General features: G+C 36.3%; 2 protein-coding genes across 5 annotated transcripts in view; one reads left to right on the top strand and one right to left on the bottom strand.

The window, feature by feature from the left end:
• Nucleotides 1-1115: 1115 nt before the first annotated feature.
• On the top strand, nucleotides 1116-23595 carry FAM237B (family with sequence similarity 237 member B). Its single transcript, XM_074379393.1, has one exon. The coding sequence runs from the start codon at nucleotides 1723-1725 to the stop codon at nucleotides 2137-2139; it is 417 nt and encodes a 138-aa protein (XP_074235494.1). The 5' UTR covers nucleotides 1116-1722; the 3' UTR covers nucleotides 2140-23595.
• The window catches only part of CFAP69 (cilia and flagella associated protein 69), a 72746-nt gene continuing 52550 nt past the window's right edge, over nucleotides 3723-23918 (bottom strand). The window contains exons 17-24 of one of the 4 annotated variants that reach the window (XM_003921184.4): nucleotides 21517-21709; nucleotides 17324-17461; nucleotides 16634-16710; nucleotides 14258-14455; nucleotides 13510-13596; nucleotides 11980-12084; nucleotides 9206-11248; nucleotides 3723-4236 (exon numbers count right to left, since the gene is read on the bottom strand). In XM_003921184.4, the coding sequence (XP_003921233.3) occupies nucleotides 11078-11248; nucleotides 11980-12084; nucleotides 13510-13596; nucleotides 14258-14455; nucleotides 16634-16710; nucleotides 17324-17461; nucleotides 21517-21709 (969 nt within the window). In that variant the 3' untranslated portion in view covers nucleotides 3723-4236; nucleotides 9206-11077. Of the gene's footprint in view, nucleotides 4237-9205; nucleotides 11249-11979; nucleotides 12085-13509; nucleotides 13597-14257; nucleotides 14456-16633; nucleotides 16711-17323; nucleotides 17462-21516; nucleotides 21710-23918 lie in introns of those variants that run through there. The other 3 variants (XM_074379392.1, XM_010345134.3, XM_074379391.1) reach the window with 3 other exon arrangements.

Raw genomic sequence — 23918 nt, 5'->3', positions numbered from 1 at the left:
CGCACGGCACAGGGGACCTTCGGGGTCTGGAGGCTGGGAAGGCGGGCGAGGTCAGGGAGGGGACTCCCGAGCGCGGCCAACCACGCTCTGCCCCCTCACTCCGCCTCTAGAAAAGGAGCGCGGTCCGGGCAGCGGGTCTGTCTCTGGATCCCCACGCGGCCGCAGCACAACACGCAGCGACACCCGCCGTGAGCCAGAGCCTCTCAGAGCTGGAGCGCCGCGCGGCCCAGACGGTTCCGCGGGGCGAGCTCGGGCGCCCCTTGAGCGCTCGGAGTGGGTCTGACAACACTGCCTCACCCAGTTCGCCTGCCCTGGGAGGGGTGGGTCCACTGGGCAGGGGGCGCCCTGGGCAGGGGGCTGGGACCAAGGGAGGGCAGGGGTCGCCTGCGCTGAAACCTCTGGTTCCTCCTGAGCAGGAGGCGCCCGTGTCCTCCTCCGAAAGAGCGCAGCGCACCCAGGACACCGCGCCCGGACGCGCGCCCCGGACGTCGACCAGAGGTCCTCGACTCTCGCGTGGTCTCCCTCTTCTGCGTCCAGGTGATCTGACCCGGGGCGTGGGGCACTGGGTGAGGCGCTAACCTGAAATTGAGAGGGAAGAGAATTCCCTGGTTCTACGCTAGCCCTTCCGATACAATACGAATCATAAACTGCTGGCTTTCACCTTAGTGTGGGGAATTTGGGTAATTTTCAACCATGTGAAACAACTTGAATATGCTGTTTAGATTTGTTTCGTATGATTTCTCTCTTCAGCCTAACTTTTTTGGGGAGGTGGCAGACGGCGGTGTACGGGGGCGGTGGGATAGGGGATGTGTTCTGGATCTGTTATCCTCACTCTATCCCTCCCCGTTGCTGTCAAGGTTGTAAAAGGGACATTTCTAACACCAGCCTTGAGTAATAGCTGTGTGGCAATTCAATGCCAACTTCTTCCTTGACTTCCTTCTATGTGCTTTGGGCCGATTTTACTGAACAGTAGTTGGCAATGAAGTGTGCAAAGAAGCATTAGAAAATGCCAAGATTTTGCTGAATATAATGGGCCCTGCATACTCTCATCCTACCTTACATCACCTTTGTCTTCATGCTCCTTCATGCGTGTATATGTTCATCTTCTCCAACCAGCTCCTCAACAACCTGAGAGAAGCCAGGGATACACCGAACATTAGTTCCTAATGGTATTCTCCAATAAATAGAAACAGCAGTAACTTTGAAACTTAAACGGTGCTTGTGAGATCTAGTACTATTTGGGTTGATAATACCTCAATTAACAACAACAAAATATTTCTTCTGGTTACATGTGGAAAGGACTGCATTTTGATCCACTTAGTTGAAATGTGTTGTGGCAGGTAGGAGTCTTGGATAGGCAGTGAGGAGTCTAAAGTCTTGCGGGACTGTATCACTTATCATTGTTCTAATCAGTAAAGGGAGAAGGTTGGAGCACAAGCTCTTTAAGGTTTCTGCCAGTTTTAAAGGTCTGTGATTAAATGAACTTTTCACATTTTCATAAACGTGTTGGATTTCAATGACTCCCGAAGGCTTTTGATCAGAACGTTGGAAATCAAATTGGAACTGTAATGTCCTAAAGGAAGGTGTGACAATCAGTAACCTAGAAAAAACTAACAAATACCTAGTAAGCAAATTTGGCTTGATCAAAAACAAATATATGTGGGTGGGTGTAGTTTTTTAGGTCAAGTGATTGAATAATTTATTTTTATTTTTTAAATAGAAATGGGTTTTGCTGCAAGAAGATGGTTGTACCTACAGCTGGGCTGCATGATGCTGATCAATCTGGTTAATGCTGACTTTAAGTTTCAAAAGGGAGTGCTTGCTAGCATCAGCCCAGGGATCACCGAAGACATTGATCTCCAGTGCTGGAAAGCTTGCTCTTTGACACTGATAGATCTTAAGGAACTCAAGATAGGGCACAATGTGGATGCTTTTTGGAATTTCATGTTGTTCTTGCAAAAATCTCAGCGGCCTGGACATTATAATGTCTTCTTAAACATAGCTCAGGATTTCTGGGACATGTATGTAGACTGCTTGCTTTCAAGATCTCATGGAATGGGCAGAAGACAGGTGATGCCTCCCAAATATAATATTCCACAGAAAATAACAGGAGGTAATTTAAATTTGTATTTAAAATAATTGTAGTTTACTTTTCTTTAAAAGTCACTATTTAATTCTTCTGATTTTTTTCAAGTTATGCAACAGGCTAGCAAATTTCCCATATTTAGTTTTTTCCTAAAATGATAGGTTTTGATTTTCATTTTTACTCATTTTATATTATTTACAAACCACACGAGCTCTGATGTGCAAACAATTCTAAATGATCTTGGGATATAATACACTTTGGTAGATAATTAAAATCATTCTCGTTTCCCCATGAATAGTTCATAAGTCACTTAAACCTGTAATTATTCAAATTACATTTGTTGAAGAAATTTTAAACATCAGACATGTATTTAGGCTTTTGAAATTAATTTTTTCATAGAGTTGTATAAAAGCGGGAAATCTTAAGAGTCATATTGGAATGAGTATCAACAATTTGTTCTTTTAAATCTTATTGGACTAGATTTTACAAAATGAGAATATTACATTTAAGAGAAAATATGAAAAATACCTCAAGCAAGATGACAGTGACCTGAAAACTTGTCAGTACTTATGAGGTCAAATATTTCTTCTAGTAGTTATACAAATTATTTCTTTTAATACTGATCAACGTTTTTTTGTTGTAGCTTTATTGCTGTTCAATTATTCCAATCTTTTCAGGTAATTTCTCAATAATTTTTGACTTTGTATGTTTGTACAATGTCTTCATTTTAAAGAAAACACAAATTAACAGGCAAATGTGATATATATTTTTAATATAATAGTCAATGGAATAAAATTATAACCAATTTTATAAGGTATCTTATACATTAACATTGACTTTTAAACTGTGCCAAAATTAATGGCAGTATTATCCTAAAAAGTAATATTTAATGTAGTATATTGTGTTGTTTTTGAAATGTACATTTCATTACCAAGCCATCTTCTATATTAAAGTATTTTTATGCATTAAGCACTAAAACTTATATTCTTCTTTTTATTGTCTTTGTTTTGAAAAAGGAACATTAAACAAAAAGACAGTAAGAGACTTCATTTTAGTAAAGTATAATTTGATAGAATTTTTGTGTTAGCTGAGTTTTTTTATATTGCCTGTTTTTATTTCACATCTTACTTCAAAAAGGATGTGAAGCTATTTCAAAAAGGATGTGAAGCTTAAATATACCAAAGAAAAGGAAAATGTGAAGTAGGGGAGGAAATTGGAACAATGGGACATGAAGACAGGAAAGTAATACAATGGAGTTATGGTTTAGAAGAATACTTTTTGAATGCATGTCATAAAAGCCTATACCTTTGATGCAGGGTACCTATAAATTTGGTCTGTCTCCTACTTCTCATAGTGAAGAGGGACACGTGAACAGTTTCGAGATTCACATGCTTATAAGAAAATCCAAACCACATGTTCAATAGAGGTCTAGCCTTTTCCAGGACAAAGAATCAATAAAAATCTGACTCGCAGGTTTTCACAGTGGCTACCATGGTTTACAGCACCGGTTTCAAAAATCCTTACAATGACAGGTTCTCTCCTGTACAGTCTGATTCAAGTACACTCAAACTCAAATATTAAAAGTTTGAAAATTAGCTAAAATAATACTGAACAAGTAACTAACTGTTTATGGTCTGACCTGATCCAAGAATAAACTTTGAATTAAAGGAAGGGCATTCTTTGCATTATGGAGCACTTTCAAATTCTGATGACATACAGACCATATATTAGGAGTTTTGTATACTAACACTCATAAGATTACATTTTACATGTGATTTCAGGGGGTTGCATAAACTCCAGGTAAAGAATCTTCAATATTTAAGAAGGACCTCATAGCGTTCAGTAATATTGTTTCATATAACCAATTTTGCATAAGTGAGTAGCAGATAATATGAGATTGTAGGGCTAATAAATTACTAGATTGAAAATATCTTATCTTACCAATTAAGGATGGATCCCTAAGGTCAGAAAATCAACTGGTTGGAGGGTAGGGCTAATGTTCTCATAAAAATGACCAGACAGATATCCACCTAGAATTCATTTCCTGCAGAGGAGCTGAAGTGGTACCTAGAGGCAGTGTTAGGTTTTCCTTAAAAAACAGTTCTCTTCTACAATCTGTGGGCAAATGATTGAAGCTCAAAAGTTCAATGCTGTAAAGCAAGACCACATAATTTTATTCTAAAAAATTGTTCAACCAGTTGTCCTCAATCACTCATAGTTGTCATGACAATTTTATTGCAGCAATGATAAACATTTTAGATTAAATCAATAAAATTAGTCTTCCAGTTAATGGCAAAGTGGATTCTAGTTCTTTTAATTGAATTTACATACTACATTGGATAAGACCATTTGCTAAAAACAAGACCATTTGCTAAACTGGGCAATCTGGTTTTAGAACAGTTCATCTTAAGCTTTTGATGGTGATTACGTACCTATTTATGTTAAAATTCCTCCCCGTTTTTGGCACAAATAATGTCATCTGAGTATAAAAAAAACGTATTCTTTCTGTTCATTATTGATTCATTCAACAAATATTCATTAAGCTTAAGGGTATATTAGTGAACAATCCAGATGTAATCCTTTACTCACAGAGTTGACACTGCAGTGGGACAATGCGGGTATAGACTGAAATATCTAATTCAAAAGCAATTTTATGATATTAAAATAGAAGATAAAGTGAGTGGTCAAAATGAAGCTGAATGGGGACACTATGTATTTCTCTTTTGTCTTTGACTAGATCAGTCAAGAGATCATTTTACAAAACAAACCACCAATTCTTGTAGTGGTACCATGGTGAAGACTCAATCAGTTTCATAGTTTTGGGTTTATGCTGTCCTCATTTGGCTTAGCTCATAACCAATTATTTCTCAGAGAGCTTAAGGCTGAGGAGAAAAAAGGTGTCAAAGAATCTAATATTGACCCCACAAATATTTCTTCATAAGATGATACAAGGGATAATAATTATCTATGTCTAAAGTTCCTCTGCTGTTTCTATCAAATCTTTTTTATTTTTTCTTTTTTTGAGATGGAGTTTCACTCTTGTTGCTCTGGCTATAGTGCAATGGCGTGATCTAGGTTCACTGCTACCTCTGCCTCCCAGGTTCAAGAGATTCTCCTGCCTCAGTCTCCCGAGTAGCTGGGATCACAAGTGCCCGCCACCATGCTCGGCTAATTTTTTTGTATTTTTAGTAGAGACAGGGTTTCACCATATTGGCCAGGCTGGTCTCGAACTCCTGACCTCATGTGATCCACGTGCCTCTACCTCCCAAAGTGCTGGTACAGGCATGAGCCACTGCACCTGGCCAGAATTTTTTTTTTTAACATTGAAGTTTTAATTTTATTTTTTTTTTAACTTTTAGGTTCAGGGGTACATGTGCAGCTTTGTTCTATAGGCAAACACATGTCACAGGGGTTTGTTGTACAGATTCTTTTGTCACCCAGGTACTAAGCCTAGTAGTCAATAGTTAGTTTTTCTGATTCTCTCCCTCTTCCCACTCTCCATCCTCAAGTAGACCCCAGTGTCTGCTGTTCTCCTTTTTGTATCCATGAGTTCTCATCATTTAGCTCCCACTTCAATGAGTGGTATTCAGTTTTCTTTTCCCATGTTAGTTTGCTAACGATAATGGCCTCTAGTTCCATCCATATTCCTGCAAGACATGTTCTCATTCTTTACATGACTGAATAGTATTCCGTGGTGTATGTGGACCACATTTGCGTTATCCAGTCTGTCATGATGGGCATTTAGTTTGATTCCATGTCTTTGCTATTGTGAATAATGCTTCAGTGAACATTCATGTGTGTGTCTTTTAAGAGACAGGGTCTCGCTATGTTGCCCAGGTGGGAGTGCAGTGGCTATTCACAGGTAGGATCCCACTACTGATCAGCATGGGAGTTTTGACCTGCTCCATTTCAGACCTGGGCCGGTTCACCCCTCCTTAGGTAACCTGGTGGTCCCTGGCACCCAGGAGGTCACCATATTGATGCTGAACTTAGTGCAGACTCCCCATCAGCATAGCACACTACAGCCCAGAACTCCTGGATTCAAGTGATCCTCCAGCCTCAGCCTCCCAAGTAGCTGGGACTACAGGCATGCTCCACTGTGCCTGGCATGTGCATGTCTTTATGGTAGAATGATTTATATTTCTTCGAGCATATACAGTCGATGAGATTGCTGGGTCAAATAGTAGTTCTGATTTTAACTGAGGAATTGCCACACTGCTTTCCACAATGGTTGAACTAATTTACACTCCTAGCAACGGTGTATAAGCATCCCCTTTTCTCTGCAGTGTCACCAGCATGTTATTTTTTGACTTTTTAATAACACCATTCTGACAAGTGTGAGATGGTGGTTTGATAGCATTTTTCTAATGATCAGTGATGTTGAGCTTTTTTTCATATGCTTGTTGGCTGCTTGTATTACTTCTTTTGAAGTTCATGTCCTTTGCCCACTTTTTAATTTTTTTTCTTGTAAATTTGATAAACTTTTCATTTTAAAATAGTTTTAAATTTGCAGAAAAGTTGCAAGGATGGTACTCAGAGCTCCTATATACCTCTTACCCATTTTTTCTTTTTAATTTTTATTTTGTTTTTTTTGTTTTGTTTTGTTTTGTTTTTGAGGCAGGGTCTTGCTCTTTCACTCAGGCTGGAGTGCAGTGGTGCAATCCTGGCTCACTGCAGCCTCATTGTCCTGGGTTCAATTGATCCTCCTACCTCAGCTTCCTGAGTAGCTGGAACTATAGGTGTGAACCACCACTCCCAGATAATTTTTGTATTCTTTTTAGAGTTGAGATTGCACCCTATTGCCCAATCCAGTCTCAAACTTCTGGGCTCATGTGATCTGTCCGAGTCAGCCTCCCAAAGTGCTCGGATTACAGGCATGAGCCACAGCACCTGGCCTGAAACCAATACAATATTAACTAAACTTCATATTTGATTCAGATTTCAGTGGTTTTTCCCTAAGGTACTTTTTTGTTATTGTTGTTCCAGGATCTCATTTAGGATCCCATGTTACACTGAGTTGTCATGTCTTCATAGGCTCCTGTGGGTTGTGACGGTGTCTAAGACCATGTTTTTGATGACCTTGACTATTTTGAGTATTGGTGAGGTATACTACAAAATGCCCCTCAATTTGGGTTTGCCTGATTGTTAGACTGGATTATAGGCTTTTGAGATGAAGACCACAGAGGTAAAGTATCATACTCAACACGTCCTATCAAAGGCACATGTCACTGACGTGACTTACCATTAATGGTATTTAACATTGGCTAAGGTAGTGTTTGCCAATTTTCTCCATCGTAAAGTTGCTTTCGACTTTCTTTCTATATTATATTCTTTGGAAGGAAGTCACTAAGCACAACCCATACGTGAGAATGGGGAGTTATCTTCTACCTTCTTAAGGAGGGAATATCTACATAAATCATTTAGAACTCTTTGTATGGCGGCTTCCCCAACTTTCTCTTTCCCTCCCTTCCCTCTTTCCTTCCTTTCATCATTTATTTATATCCGTATGGATTTATAAACATTTATTTATACTTCGGTTTTTAATCCAACACTACATTATTGATTTATTCAAATCATTCCAGGTATGGCCACTGGGAGCTCAATAAGATGCTCCAGACTCACATATTTTTGCCCCAGCCTTAGAAAGCCATTTCTCCAAGGAGCCCAGGCTCATTTTTATTAGAGAATTATATTAGAAACCAAAGTCTGGGTATTGAGTCTATCTATAAAATTTTGATCTGAAAGTACCAGGCCAGTTTCTGGATGTCAGCGTCTGCTACTGTTTCTCAAAAAGTATCCTTGACATTTTCCTTGAAAGGCAACTAAATATAAGCAATAAAGAAAAATGGTTGCTAATGAAAACTAATGTAAGTTAAGGTTGTGTTGGCAGAATGCCAAAAATGAGAGGGACTACATTGTTCCTGCTCACCTGAAAAATCTTTGTTCTGTTTGGTCACAGTTTAGAGGAATATTAATGAACTGTAGCACATCAGATGGAGCTGACCAGATTGATAAATTCTAGAAACTATATTACCAGAAGAATGATGAAGAAACTGGATATTTGACCTTAAAAACTTAAGGTGGATAACATAGTTGTGTGTAAAATATACCTTATGTTCCCTAAGGTGAACTAAGGATGCCAGATGGATGAACATTATTCACTTAATTATTCATTGATTTTTTTTCACCCAATGTGAGTAAGTGCTGTCTGACAATTCGTTTAACCGTGCTGGAATGAGCTCCCGCATGTGGTAAAAATCTCATTACTGAGATTGTCGAAGTGACTTTTATCTGTGCTCACTGAATTTCATCACTTTTATTCTTTTGACTTTCTTTTCATTCAGTTGAGTAGTAAGTTTCAGTTTGAAAGCTTGAAATTTTGTCTCACCTGACTAATGTAAGAAAATAATACCATCCTCTCAGCCAGGCAGGATAGGATAGACATTACATCCCCTAGGGCTCAGGTGTGGTTTGAGAGTACAGGATGTGATGAGAGACAGAGACTTAGAATTAGTGACATTGTGAGATTCACTCACTCACTCACTCACTCACTGTGTGGTGGCTAGAATTATATTATGCAAACTTGGGTGAATCTGTCTACTAAGTGCAAGTGTCTGTATTAAGCAACATTACTGCTCTCCATCAACTTACATTTACTTGTCTATTAAATCGCTGATAGGTAATAATCTGCCCTGTTTTACCTTTCTTCTTACTGAAGAAAGGTAAAATCTACATGCAAAGGGAAAGGTCCACAGGCATCACAAATTATCTAGATTAGAGTCAGTCCTAATCAATCTGACATATTTAGCTGTACTACATAGAAAAATGATACTCAGGCAGGTAATACTATTTCCACACCTTGGTTATATTCATGTAGCAGTATTTATACCTCACCATTTTGGAGAAAATCTATCGAAGTAAATACATTTAAATAACATGTTGTCTATGTTAAACATTACTTGTATTTTGCTGGCTGAAACTTCCCTTTGAGCTCAGTACATTGAGCTGCATTTGGAGAGCACAAGGGAAGGCTGCCAGGAGCTGAGGCCACAATCACATTATCTAATCATTTATTTACTGAGATATTGAGTACAATAAGTAATGAGATATGGTCTCTACCTTGTTCTTAGAGAGCTTATAGTCTACAAAATAGAGCAAAGATTCATTGTTGTTAGCTATGGATACTTCACATCAATTCTGGGTATTCTGAAGTGTACCTAAGATGTATCTGGTGCTTTTTGTATGGGCATCTCAATTGCTGTATGCTCCTGCCCATGCTTGGGGTTTCCTGTGAAGGGAAGAAACAAATTATGCCTTTTAATATCTTGTTGAGGGTGGTAGACTAGAGAAAGGGATACAGGAGAGAACAAAGCTCACTGATAAGTGGATACATGTTATCTACTCCTATGGGGCACAAGGGGATGGGTATCTGGGCCAGGGTGAGAGGCTGCCAATCAAAGGTGAACTGGCAACTCATTCTAACTAGAACAATAACAATAGCTGCAGTCTCTACTCTCAATGAAGGTGTTACTGTCTTCACAGACAGGATAATGGAAAATCCCCTAGAGGAATGTAGGGAAAGAGGAGGAAGGAAGGAGTGGGGGAGGAGGAAGAGGAGGAGGAGGAAAGAAGAGGGAGGAAAATGTGGGCCCAATGAGGTGCTAAGACTGCTCTTATCTAATAATGAAAGTAGAACCTATGTTTGTTTTCCCAAGTCTGTATTCAATGGCATCATGTTGGTAGCTAGAGATTGGTAATAGCGGCAGTATTTATACCGTGTGAACTGGTGAGAATGTGATGTAAATCAGTGCTTTTCCCTCCTGGAGAGGCAGCTGTTATACATTTACCAGTAACACTGTTGAGTGTGCCCCATGGGCCCAGAATCCAGACTTAAATTCCAGTTTATTTTCCTGTCTGAGAAACATATCCTTGTCTCTATGATCCCTCGACATGAACTCAACTTTGTGGCTTCCTGGCTGGAGGAGGGGTGTGAAGGGAATGAAGGCAGGAGAGGGAAACTTCATAGCGGCATCCAGGGACACAGGTTTCCTATACGTCCAGCATAAAAGCATTTATCTCCTATTCTTTGACAAGATACATCTACCACCAAACAAGAGAAAACACTTCCCCCATTGTACAATTCTCTTCCCCATTAAAGAAGAGAAGTAGTATTAGAGTTTGCTTTGCATATTTATATATTAAGAATAAAACAAGCAGTATTTTTCTTTTTATTTTTTACCATTTAGCTGATGATAAACATTTGCTTGTATAGCAAAGAAAACATAATTTTATTTTGATCAACATACTTGTTGCAGAGGTATTGTTTTTCTTGCTGCCCAATATTCATATATACTTACTTCTGATAATAGTACCCTGATTCCCCACTCTATCCATATGTTTTGGATGGGGTTAGCCTGCTTCTGGCTCCAGGAATAGGCAGTACTCAGCCTTGGTCCATGTTATGGTGAATGGCTCAGGAGGAGGCATGTGGTCAGTCAGGGGTCCTGAGATGCAGAGGCAGTTGCAGAAACTACTGATACACAGGCATGAACTTAAGAGAATGTAAGCCAAGAGCTGCTAGGGCAGGAAAAGAACCTACTCATATAGTTTTAGTCCTTAGATTTAGCAATGTCTGTAGTCTAAATTACTCCTAGATTTGATAGATACAGAGCCTGTAAGAAATTTTTTTTTCTGGCTTAAACGAGTTAGAATAGTTCACATGCAACCAACAGAGTCCTAACTGCTGTACTATGCTTTACAACTTCACTTAATAATATTGATAGCCTTTCCAAAGAAACTGATGACAACTCTTCTGATATTAATGTTGATGTTTTCCATAAAAATAAGTTATATGTCCTTTATTTTTTATAGTATTTTACTAAAATATTTATACTAAAAAATTTATTCTAAAATATTTGCTTTATGTATATATAAAGATATCAACTAAAAAAATTATAAGCTGATTTTATTTCAAAAAGTCTCTACAGTATATTATGTAGGAATACTCTTTTTTGGTACATCCTCAATTTTAACTGCTTTCACCCTGTGCAAGGCTCCTCCTCGAATGGGCAGTTTTTTAAGAGCAATATCCGTATCAGCCAGAGGTCCACCTAGTAATCGGGCAGGAGTGCTTTCCACTGTTACTACCCCACCAGAGGGCACCTAAAAAGGCAAAAGGCAAATATCTAAAAGTCCATTTACACAATTTTCAGTAAGAGAAAAACTCATTTATCCTTCAACTTACTTTGAAAAAGGCACAAAATGAACATTTGAGTAACTAGGAGACAGTTGTGGTGTAATAGAAAGATAAGGACATCAGAGTCAGGAAAAGTGGGTTTGAATTCTACTTCTCTTGCTTATCAGCTTTGTAACTGGGGGCAAATTAAGTCTAGCAGAGGATGCCAGGAACACTTTGAGTCTACTTGCCAGGAAAAGGAAGCATTGTGCCTTTTCTATCAGATATAAGGACAGTTATATGCTGACTAGTGTTTATAACAATTTCTTAGAAATCTTGGAGGGCTGAGCCTACTCTAAACCAGAACTAGGCAAGAGTGGATATACCCTGGAGATAAATATGGCTTAGTGATGTGAAATTTGAACAGCAAAAAAATGATGTGAAATTTGAACAGCAAAAGAAAAAAATGTGAGATAAAAAATCCCATAGAAATAATATTTTGAGGGTCTGGTTTTTTTTTTTATTAATTTTTTAACTTCTAATTTTAAATTTTAAATGTTTTCTTTTCTGAACAGTTTTATTGAGATAAAATTAAATACCACATAAGCCACTCATTTAAAGTGTAAAATTTAATGGTTTTCAGTATATTTTCACAGTTGTACAAACACCCTAAACTTAATGTCTATTAAGAAAATGTTATGGAGAAAAAGAATCTTACCGTTGTGTTAAGGCCTTTAATATCTGTTGGGTGAAATATTGCATTTTGTGGTCGTTCACGGTATCTAGAGGCTTCAATAGCCTTTTCTTGAAGCCTTTTTACTTTCTGAGAATTTTTAAATTAGAAAGAAAATAATATTAATTGCTATTAAATCAGTAATGATGGTACTTACAATGAAAATATATTTAATTGTGTCTGGCTTATAGTTTGGCTGTTTATTAGATAGCTCTGAAATCTGCATTTACTCATGTAGACTAAAAACACAGTTATTAGTAAGTTAGATAATTTGCACACTGAAGAAGACTTCAGTCACCTAAAAGTGTTTCAGAGATTTCCAAAAGTACTGGTCATATATGACCAAGGAGTCAAGCAGGTCCTAAGGAAATCAGGTTCAATTTTTAGCACATAATTTAATAAGCTATTAAATTTATTAAATTTGTATCAAGTGATGCATGTTGCAAACTATGTTGCATAAATTACCAACTGATTAGGTACACTTAAATGTTGTAAGCATTCAGAATAATATAAATTATATAATTCACTGCAGTTATATTAAAGCTATTTGAAATTATTTTCAAGTTATTTGAGACACTAAACAATTGAAATGTGAAGTAACAAACAATCTACAAGAAAGGGGCTGATTTTCATTAACTAGTGCTAAAAATACAGGCAGTTATGAAGACATTTTATAAGAAGAGTTGGGAAGAACTTTCAGTAAAAAGGGAGAATAATTTGGTACCTTGAGTGAGCTTGTCCTTAACTTTGGTTTTGCTATCTTAATAGGTTTCCACTGTCTTTGTGGACTAACTTAACATTTAGCAATTTGATATCTACAGGAAGAATTGGAGCATTAGGTGAAGTGTATCCAAAGTATCAGAAATGAAGGAGAGATTTTTTTTAAAAGTGTCTCCAAGATATTAATGGAAAAGGGTGAGGAAAAGTAATGAAATTCTGGAAATCCAAGGTATTTCTCACATATTTCAAGTGAACGATTAGGACTATAAATGTTTTAGATTAGTTTCTAGCTTACAGCTGAAGTAGCTTACCACTTTTTTTTTTTTTTTTTTTTTTTTTACAAAAGAATATTCATCCCAATTCTCATTTAAGTTTTAACGTAATGCCTCTTTTGCTGATTACAGAGGGAAAACTCTTGGGGGAGAGAGTAATACAGGATAGTTGCTCTTTCTGTCCTTTGCGTCTCACAGAAAAGAAGTCAATGAATAAGCAGGTTCAGAATGGAAAGCAGAACACATGTTCCTGCTGATTCCCAGCTGTCATCTTTTCTTTATGTAGGCCAAGAACATCACCCTTGCTTTTCCCTGATAAGCCAAATGAAACTCAAAGCAGCTTCTTACATAACTGTGAAATGCAGTTTCAGTTACCACTCTAAATTGCATATGAGCATCTAATAGTGTTGGTATTGTATGGAAAAGTCACTAGAAAAAAATGAATGAACATTTGTACCTGAAAAAGTCTGCCTCTTAGAGTTGGCTATTTGTTGTGGATACTATAATACATTAAAAATCCTACCTTTAATGTTTTAGCATTTGATGTTCTAGCCAAGAAATTTTCCCATGATTTATTAGCCAGCTCTCTTTGCTTGTGTGTGGCTTGTATCTGAAATGAGAAAGATAATTAAGTTTCAGTTTCTTTTTTTTCTTTGAGACAGAATCTTGCTCTGTCACCCAGGTTGGAGTACAATGGCAAGTCTCAAGTATAATGGCAGGTCTCTCTGCCTTTTAAAAATTTAAGGCTATAGAAATAAAATTCTAATGCAAGCAAACAGCATTGCATATAGTAACTGAATCTCAAACTCCATAGTTTCTTTTAAAACTGCACAGGAACACTGAAAATAACTCTAAGTGAAAACTACAAAATAAGGCTGAAACACTCACAAGTAAGCAAATATATCTTACGGATAACTTCATCTGGGTTTGTACATTGAAATTAATATCTTGTGCCTTAATGGTATCTGTGGCTTACTTTTTATTAATACATAATAGTTGTACATATTTATGGCATACATGTGATATTTTGATGTGTGCATACAGTGTGTAATAATCAGGGTAACGGATATCTATCCCCTCAAACATTTATCATTTCTTTGTGTTAGGAACATTCCAAGTCTTCTGAATATTTTGAAATATATAATAAATTGTTGTTACTATAGTTGCCCCACTGTGCTATTGAACAACAGAACTTATTCTTTCTAACTGTATTTTTGTACCCGTTAACCAACCTATCTTCATTCTCCCTCCTCACTACCTATGTAGCTTACTTTTGCATATACTTTTTGTTCATTTTGCACATCTTGGCGTGCTTGGCTTTCAATTATCTCACTTTGCAGAGAAGCAACCATCTTTCCAATATTTTCTGATGCTGTTGTAATAGCTTCCAAAGCATTTTTATCTGTAGTCACTGGTCTTAATTTTTCTAATTTTATTTCTTCATATATTTCATTCCATATTTCTCCAATCTGTTACAACAGTTTAATAAAGTTAACAAAAAATAAATGATACAACTGTACAATTATACAATTTTTTATGTGGTTAGTCATTCCTATTAACACTTAAACTTTTCATAAATTACTTTTTGGGAATAAATCAAGTGCATTGGGAATGACTTAGGACACCAGCTACATTTGAGTACTCAGCAGGAATTTATCAAATGTTTTTCAATGATATGTTATTCATGGATAAGGCTCTCCTATGCCTAGGTCACTGCCATCATCACTGCCCTCTAGTTTATAGTTACCTTGATTTCACAGCTGCAGGAACTGCTCATTTATTCTCATCTTTTTGAACTACTGCTACTTTCCTCCCTAAAGCCCTGTATTGAAGGCTAGGTCAAGATGAACTTGTAGAATAATGAACATGGAGGTTACTAGGACCCTAGAACCCAGCTACCCTGAGAAATGGGGCTCTGGCCTTCAATGTAGCTAAGGCAAATTATAATGGAATTTCAAGCTTTTAACTCCATGGTTCCATTATGCCAGTGGCTCCATCTCATATTCCAGGTTGTCTAGAAATTAATGTTCTTGAGTATATTTAGAATTAGAGAAAAAAGATAGCAGAGTTGTACAGCAGAAGCATTCTGGACCCATAAAATTAAAGAAAAAAATTATATATCTATGATAAGGATAAAATTCATCTTTGGATGAATGAAATAGGTAGATTCACTTGTGCCTAGGAGTTTGAGGCCAGCCTGAGTAACAAAGTGAGACCTTATCTCTACAAAATAAAATGAAAAAACAACAAAAAAAGGAAGCTGGGTACAGTGGTACACACTTGTAGTCCCAGCTACTTGGGAGGTTGAGGCTGGAGGATCACTTGAGCCTGGGAGGTTGAGGCTTCAGTGATCTGTGATCACGCAACTGCGCTTTAGCCTAGTTGACAGAACAAGACTCTGCCTCAAAAAAAAAATAAAATAAAATAAAATAAAATAAATAAATAAAGAAAGAAAATAAAGGTTTACTCATTTACAACATTCAAATGCACCGTACTAATATTAGTAGAAGGAGAACGTTAACTTACAAAAACTTTCCTGAAACTTCAAAAGTATTTATTTGCTGACGAAAATATAACTAGCTAAGTAAGCAACATACTATCTTTAAATCAAGATTGGGTCATAATATAAAGCAATGATAAAATAATACTTTAATAAGTATTAATAATTTATTTTAGTAAGTAATAAGTTATTTAATTCCAACTCCTAATGCTCTCCAAAGAGAAAAAAACTGTATACTTAAAATTTTGTAGTTTTAGTAGAGATGGGGTTTCACCATGTTGGACAGGCTGGTCTTGAACCCTTGACCTTGGGCAATCTACCTGCTTTGGCCTCCCAACAAGGTGCTGGGATTACAGGCATGAGAATACAAAAATTAGCTGGGCATGGTGGCAGTCACCTGTAATCTTAGGTACTTGGGAAGCTGAGGCAGGAGAATCACTTGAGGCAGAGGTTGCAGTGAGCCAAGATTGTGCCATTGCACTCCAGCCCGGGTGACAAGAGCAAAAACTCCGTCGCAAAAAACAAAACAAAACAAAATAAAAACAAAAACAAAAACATCTGTTAGGCTTCTGAATAGTTTCTTAACAGTTTTGTATCAGTTCTTTCATAAACTAAGTTAGATAAAATCTTATCCCATGAAAACACCCAATCATGGGATGGGTATATGATGTATTTCTTCAACAGTATCAGTTACAAAATAAAAAATAAAAACTAAGGCCGGGCGCGGTGGCTCAAGCCTGTAATCCCAGCACTTTGGGAGGCCGAGGCGGCTGGATCACAAGGTCAAGAGATCGAGACCGTCCTGGTCAACATGATGAAACCCCGTCTCTACTAAAAACACAAAAAATTATCTGGGCATGGTGGCGAGTGCCTGTAATCCCAGCTATTCGGGAGGCTGAGGCAGGAGAATTGCCTGAACCCAGGAGGCGGAGGTTGCGGTGAGCCGAGATCGCGCCATTGCACTCCAGCCTGGGTAACAAGAGTGAAACTCCGTCTCAAAAAAAAACAAAAAAAACCAAAAAAAAAAAAAAAATAAAAACTATACAGTATGTAGACGACTGCTTACGATCAAGAATAGATCTTTTATTTTCCAGTTAATTTTTTGCTATCTAGATTTTAATAACAAGGTTATTAAAAAGATACTTACTTTAAAATCAAGATATCTATGTATAATACAGAGGGTGACAAAATCTTCAGCAGATAGACCAGGTAAATTTTCAAAATCTAAAGTTTACAAAGAATTACTTTAGCAAAGCAAGTGATTCTAAGAAATATCTATCTACCTATCTTTAAACAAATGCAAAATTACTTTTGATTTCATCTTGATTTATACAAAAGTTAATTTTGTGAGTAGTTTGTGAGTAGGTTTCCTTCTATAACAAATTTCTGCCATCTCATATATATAGTCATTAGAATAGGAATCATTTCATTCTGTGTTGGGGTCAGACAATAATATCTTGCTTTAGAAGCTGCAGAGTGTTTGATAATTTATTCTTTAACAGAAAGCAAAGACTTCAAAAAAAAAAAAAAAAACTCAAGTGACTCAGAATGTTAGTATTTTAAGCTTAATCATATAAACTAACTGTCCTTAATCCTATCTGCACAATGGAATTGCCTGGGGAGCTTTAAAAAATACTTCCCTGGATCCCACACACAGAGATTCTGATTTAATTGGTGAGGGGTACAGGTTGGGAAGTGGGGTAACAATAGAAAATGCATTTCTCTGTATAAAGAGAGTTTTGCTCATTATATTTGAAAAACTGACTCCAAAACAAAATAATTGTGTCAACTTAGCAAAACAGATAGGATCTTGTGAATCTGTAGAGCAACTTCTTACCTAGTTTGCCCAATATAGCATAAATTTTTGCTCTAATATTCTCAGAAACATCCATAACTGCAATAGATGGGCAGTTAGCAGGTAGTGGGATGATTTTTTGCTCTTGTTGAAAGCTAGTAAATAGAGGTTTCTTTGTATCTAATCATTGGATAGCATGAAAATAGAAAAGGGACAGACAAAAACCATAGTAAACAAATACTTAATTTTGAGATTAGTCTAGATAACATAATATGTATAATAATATTATAGCAGTAAAATAGTACCTATTACATGGTTACACCTTTGAAATAATAATTAAGCAGCTATTACTTCCCTACTCTGTGGGAAAACTTAAAGCTTTCATTTATATTGTTTATGTAAAATATTAAAATTTTACAAAATTACTTTTTAAAAATAAAACTTCTATGTAAATAACTTAAAACATTTTGAAATCCGGAAGTTGAGTAATGTCTGTTTAACAGTGATATAACCTTCTTTACTTTTGATTTCTATATATTATGCTATAAATATAAAAACCATTTTATGATGCTATAGTTCAAAATTCAGAAATAATAAAAATGAATTGAAGATAGAAGTCCTCAGAAGGGGAAGTATTTTCATTGAAAAATAAACAATACTTAAAGGAACATATCTAAAAATAATGAGAGCCATCTATGACAAACCCACAGCCAACATTATATTGAATGGAGGAAAGCTGGAAGTATTTCCTTTGTAAACTGGCACAAGAGAAGCATGAGCTCTTTTACCACATAGTACTGGAAATCCCAGATAAAGTAAACAGGCAGCAGAAAGAAAAAAAGGGCATCCAAATAGGAAGAGAGGAAGTCAAACTATCCCTGTTTGTAGACAACATGGTTCTATATCTAGAAAGCTCCATGGTCTCACTCCAAAAGCTCCTTTAGCTGATAAACAACTTTAGCAAAGTTTCAGGATATGAAATCAATGTATAAAAGTCACTAGCATTCCTATACATCAACAACAGACAAGCCAACAGCAAAATCAGAAATAATCCCATTCACAATTGCCGCAAAAAGAATAAAATGCCTAGGAATACAGCTAACCAGGGAGCTGAAAAATCTCTACATTAAGAATTACAAAACACTGCTTGAAGAAATCAGAGATGACACAAACAAATGGAAAAACATCCCATGCTCATGGATAGGAAGAATCAATATCACTAAAATGTTTATACTGCCCAAAGCAATTTACAGATTTAATACTATTCCTATAAAGCTATTAATAATAATATTGATGTAATAGAGAAAACTATTTTAAAATTTACATGGAACCGAAAAGAGCCCCAATCGTCAAGGAAATCCTAAACAAAAAGAGCAAAGCTACAGGCATCATGTTACCTAACTTCAAACTGTACTATCAGACCATAGTAACCAAAACAGCATAGTACTGGTACAAAAACAGACACAGTCAAATTGAACAGAATAGAGAGCCCAGAAATAAGGCTACACACCTACAACTATTTGATCTTCAACAAATCTAACAGAAATAAGCAATGAGGAAAGAACTACACATTTAATAAATGGTGCTGGGATAAGTGGCTAGTCACATGCAGAAAACTGAAACTGAACCTCTTCCTTACACCATATACAAAAATCAACTCAAGATGGATTGAAGACTTAAATGTAAAACTCAAAACTGTAATAACCCTGGAAGGCAATCTAGGCAACACCTACCCGGACTTAGGAATGGGAAAGATTTCATGACAAAGATGCCAAAAGGAATCTCGACAAAAGCAAAAATTGACAAATGGGATGTAATTAAACTTAAGAGCTTCTGCACAGCAAACAAAGCTATCCACAGAGTGAAAAGATAACCTACACAACCTACAGAATGGGAGAAAATTTTTGCAAACTATGCATCTGATAAAGGTCTAATATCCAGCATCTATAAAGAACTTAAACAAATTTATATATATAAAAAAAAAACTCTAACAGCTTCATTAACAAGTTGGCAAAGGACATGAATGACACTTTTCAAAAGAAGTCATACATGTAGCCGACAAGCATATGAAAAAAGCTCTGTATTACTGATTATTAGAAAAAATGCAAACAGAAATCACAATGAAACAGCATCTCACACCAGTCAGAATGGCTGTTATTAAAGTCAAAAAATAACAGATGCTGGCAAGTTTGTGGAGAAAATGGGATGTTTATACACTGTTGCTGGGAGTGCAAATTAGTTCAACCCTTGTGGAAAGCAGTGTGGCATTTCCTCAAAGAGCTAAAAACAGAACTGTCATTTGGCCCAGCAATCCATTGCTGGGAGTATACTCAGAGTAATATATAATATAAATCATTCTTGACAGAGGAAGTCAAACTATCTCTGTTTGCAGACAACATGATTCTATATCTAGAAAACACCATAGTCTCAGCCCAAATGCTCCTTTAGCTGATAAACAACTTTAGCAACGTTTTAGTTATAGAAAAATGCAAATTGAAATCACAATAAAGACACAGCACATGATCGTTCACTGCAGCGCTTTTCATAGTAGCAAAGACATGGAATCAACCTAAATGTCCATCATGACAGACTGGATAAAGAAAATGTAGTCTATTTACACCATGGAATATTATGCAGCCATAAAAGAATGAGATCATGTCTTTTGCACGAACATGGATGGAGCTGGAGGCCATCATCCTTAGCAAACTAACACAGGAACAGAAAAAGCAGATACCACATGTTCTCACTTATAAGTGGGATCTAAATGATGAGAATTCATGGGCACAAAGAAGGGAACAACAGATATGCAGCTTCAGAGTGGAAAGTGGGAGGAGGGAGAGGATGAGGAAAAAATAACTATTGGGTACTAGGCTTAGTAACTGGGTGACAAAATAATCTGTACAACAAACCTCTATGACATGAGTTGACCCTTATAATAAACCAGCATGTGTACCCCTGAACCTAAAATAAAAGTTAAAAAAAATGTTAACCATTTAGATGAAACCGTAAGAATCTTAAAAGTCTTAGAAAATGTAGGTGGAGCATGGTGGCTCATGCCTGTAATACCAGCAGTTTGGGAGGCAGAGGTGGGCAGATCACTTGATATCAGGAGTTTGAGACTAGCTTGGCCAACATGGTGAACCCTGTCTCTACTTAAAAAGTACAAAAATTAGCTGGGTGTGGTGGCACACACCGGTAGTCCCAGCTACTTGGGAGGCTGAGGCAGAATTGTTTGAAGCCGGAGGCAGAGGTTGCGGTGAGCAAGATCACGATACTGCACTCCAGCCTGGGTGACAGAGTTAGACTCCGTCTAATAAAAAGAAGAAAGAAAGAAAAAAAAGTAATACATTGACCAGGTGTGATGGCTCATGCCTTTAATCCCTCTTTGGCAGGCTGAGGTGATTGGATTGCTTGAGCCCAGGAATTTGAGACCAGCCTGGGCAACATGGTGAAACCTCATCTCTACAAAAAATACAAAAAATAGCTGGGTGTGGTGGCAGATGCCTATAGTCCCAGCTACTTGGGAGGGTAAGGCAGGAAAATCACTTGAGCCTGGAAGGCAGAGGTTTCAGTGAGCTGAGATTGCACCATTGCACTCCAGTCTGGGCGACTTGAAGGAAACTCTGTCTCAAAAAAAAAAAAAAAAGTAATATAGCAGTATGGAATATGTAAACAAACTAAAAATTATGATACTGTAAGTCTCATTAATTTAGAATCTAGTAATTAAAATTTTTGAACTTTTGGACTATTTATGAAACAGTATCTTCTTTCATATAAAAAGCAAATTCTATAAACATTAATCAGATCATGTCACCTAATGGATTTTAAAAAAAGAGGGAAAGGAATAAACATTAATTAACAGAAATGTATAACGTGCTAAAATATTATTTTCAAGCAATCTATTTACATCTCAAAATTTTACTGGTAAATGAAATACTACTAAATCTATATGTAAAAGCAGAAACTCCAAAGAAACATCATTAGGAACAACTGTTAATTTTTTTAGTTAAAGAATATAATCAAATACCATTTCTTAAAAATATTTTCTAAAAATATTAACCTACTACTAATTTACTTAATTTTCTTCCAATCACTTATGATAGCAATTTTTTCAAACCCTTGTAAAAAAAATTTTAGACAAAGGGGTGAAAGTCCTGATGCTTTCTTAATACCATTTAAATATATTTTAAAAAATACATCTAATTGCTTCTACTAACAATTATAAATATACTCACCAATGATCTTCCCATTTTTATCACGTTTTACTCCTAGTTCTTTTTCCTCCTTTCTCCACAATTTAATTAAAAGACTGGCAGCTGTCTGATCCTTCTTCCCTCGCCAAGCATTGACATGAGCTGCAGTTTTGGGGTTATCACAAAATTCAACCATTATTCCAAGTATTAGATTACAGAATTTTTTTTGGTTCAACTTTAGCAAGGAAACAGAAAAGGAAAAAAGTTGCAATAAATATTAAGAATTATTGCCCTCAAAAAAAAAAAAAAAAAAAAAGAGAGAGAGAAGCACTTGCATTAAGTTTCTTCTAAACTCAGAGTCAGGACAATCTCCTGTTAAAATGGATAACCCATTGTAATGAGTACATTTTCAAACATTAGAAATTTAAAAAAATAAAAAGATTTAATATAATTCTGAAGTTATTATAAACATACATCATGACCAAAATGTGACTGATGTGATTGAGTTGGAAAAAGGAAATTTCCAAAAATAAGTGAAGATATTCATTTTAAGTGGTGAAGCCCAATAGTGCTATACAGAATTCACTGTAATTACAGGATCTTTCCAATCTATCTGCTTTATTAAGGCTTGTAAAGATTCATGCTAACTGTAATCTCTTTGTTATTAGGAGAATAACTGATGGTAACTGCAAGTGACAGTCATATATGAAAATAAATAAGATATAATTTGGTTTTGTGGCAATCATAATCCATAAAAGAGTATTTAAGCATTCAGAAAAATTCTCCTATTTTCAAGCATATTTCCTTTATTTTGCTACAAGTAGTTTTCAGCAGGCTAAAATTTAGGTATAGAAAATTCCATCCAGAGCAATGGCTTCCATAATCTAATTCTTCTATGTGAAATACTTTTTGTTTTTCAAAAAGTATACTGCTATTTGAATATAGAAAAGGAAATGTGTAAGCTTTTGTTTCAATTGCAAAAATTATCAGTTTCCTTTTATAAAACGAAGGTTAATAATATTACCTGCAAAGGGTTATTATGAATTATATGAGACTGCCTGGCACATAGTAAGCTCTCATTAATATTTAACCACTATTAGCAGTTATCATTGCATACTTTATATTTCAGCAGAGTTGTATTAAACAAAACACTCAAGGAAATAAGTTTTTTAAATTTCTATATTTCACTTTCAGGAGACAGGCAAATGTGAAAGATTGAAGTTGATATAAAAATTTCATTAAATAATATTTGTAATTTGCAACTAATTTGGTTGAATCAGCATTAAACACAATCTATTAGTAATATTCATAATAACAGCTAACAGGCAAATGTGTTACTATTTAATCCATAACATATATGTATGCATGCATACTTACATGCACACACACACACACACACACACTCATTTAATCCTTCCAACAATAGAGTAAGATATATAATGTTGTTATCTCTTTTACAGATAGAAAAATCGAAAAGAGAGAAATGAACTAAACTTCAGGGAGATTAAGGGGCATAAATAATTTTAGCTCCTTTGCTAAATCAAAGTAGGTTTGCTATTCTGTTAACAAAATCAAGAATGGTGGCAATCACAGAATCACAGACAGTGATCTGGCTAGAACTCTCTGTGAAACTCTCTCTCAAAGTTTTATTGAAACAAAACTGTACATTTCCTCCCATATCATCTTGAGTGTGGACTCCAGTTAGAATTGAGGCTAGTAAAGATTATATTCTTCACAACTGCTAGATGGCAACTGTCTCTATTGGAAGGCCTAGCTTGCTGATATCTGCTAATTCTGTAAAGCGGGCCGGGCGCGGTGGCTCAAGCCTGTAATCCCAGCACTTTGGGAGGCCGAGGCGGGTGGATCACAAGGTCGAGAGATCGAGACCATCCCGGTCAACATAGTGAAACCCCGTCTCTACTAAAAATACAAAAAATTAGCTGGGCATGGTGGCGCGTGCCTGTAATCCCAGCTACTCAGGAGGCTGAGGCAGGAGAATTGCCTGAACCCAGGAGGCAGTGGTTGCGGTGAGCCGAGATCGCGCCATTCCACTCCAGCCTGGGTAACAAGAGCGAAACTCTGTCTCAAAAAAAAAAAAAAAAAAAAAAAAAAAAAAAAATTCTGTAAAGCAATGGTCCATGACACACCAGACTTCTTCACATTACCTCCAAATAATACATAGTTCTTTAAAAATGCATATCTTTGCTCCTTGTCTAATGTGGCCCTTATCTTTTAATATCAAGGGAAGAAACTAGAAGTCATTAATAAATAAGTATGGGCTTTGATATGGTCAAGCTCTTCACTAACTGTTTCTTAGCAGGTTGATGGAGTATAAAGACAAAACAAATTCTTTGTTCCCATGTATTTGAAAACATTGAAAAAAACACTGGTAACATGATTTTTTTCAACTGGAGGAATTCTCAGAGCCTTTAATACACTGTGTA

This window comes from Saimiri boliviensis, chromosome 10 (genome assembly GCF_048565385.1).
Source record: "Saimiri boliviensis isolate mSaiBol1 chromosome 10, mSaiBol1.pri, whole genome shotgun sequence".
Taxonomy (NCBI): domain Eukaryota; kingdom Metazoa; phylum Chordata; class Mammalia; order Primates; family Cebidae; genus Saimiri; species Saimiri boliviensis.
This window is presented reverse-complemented; position numbering and strand designations above follow the sequence as displayed.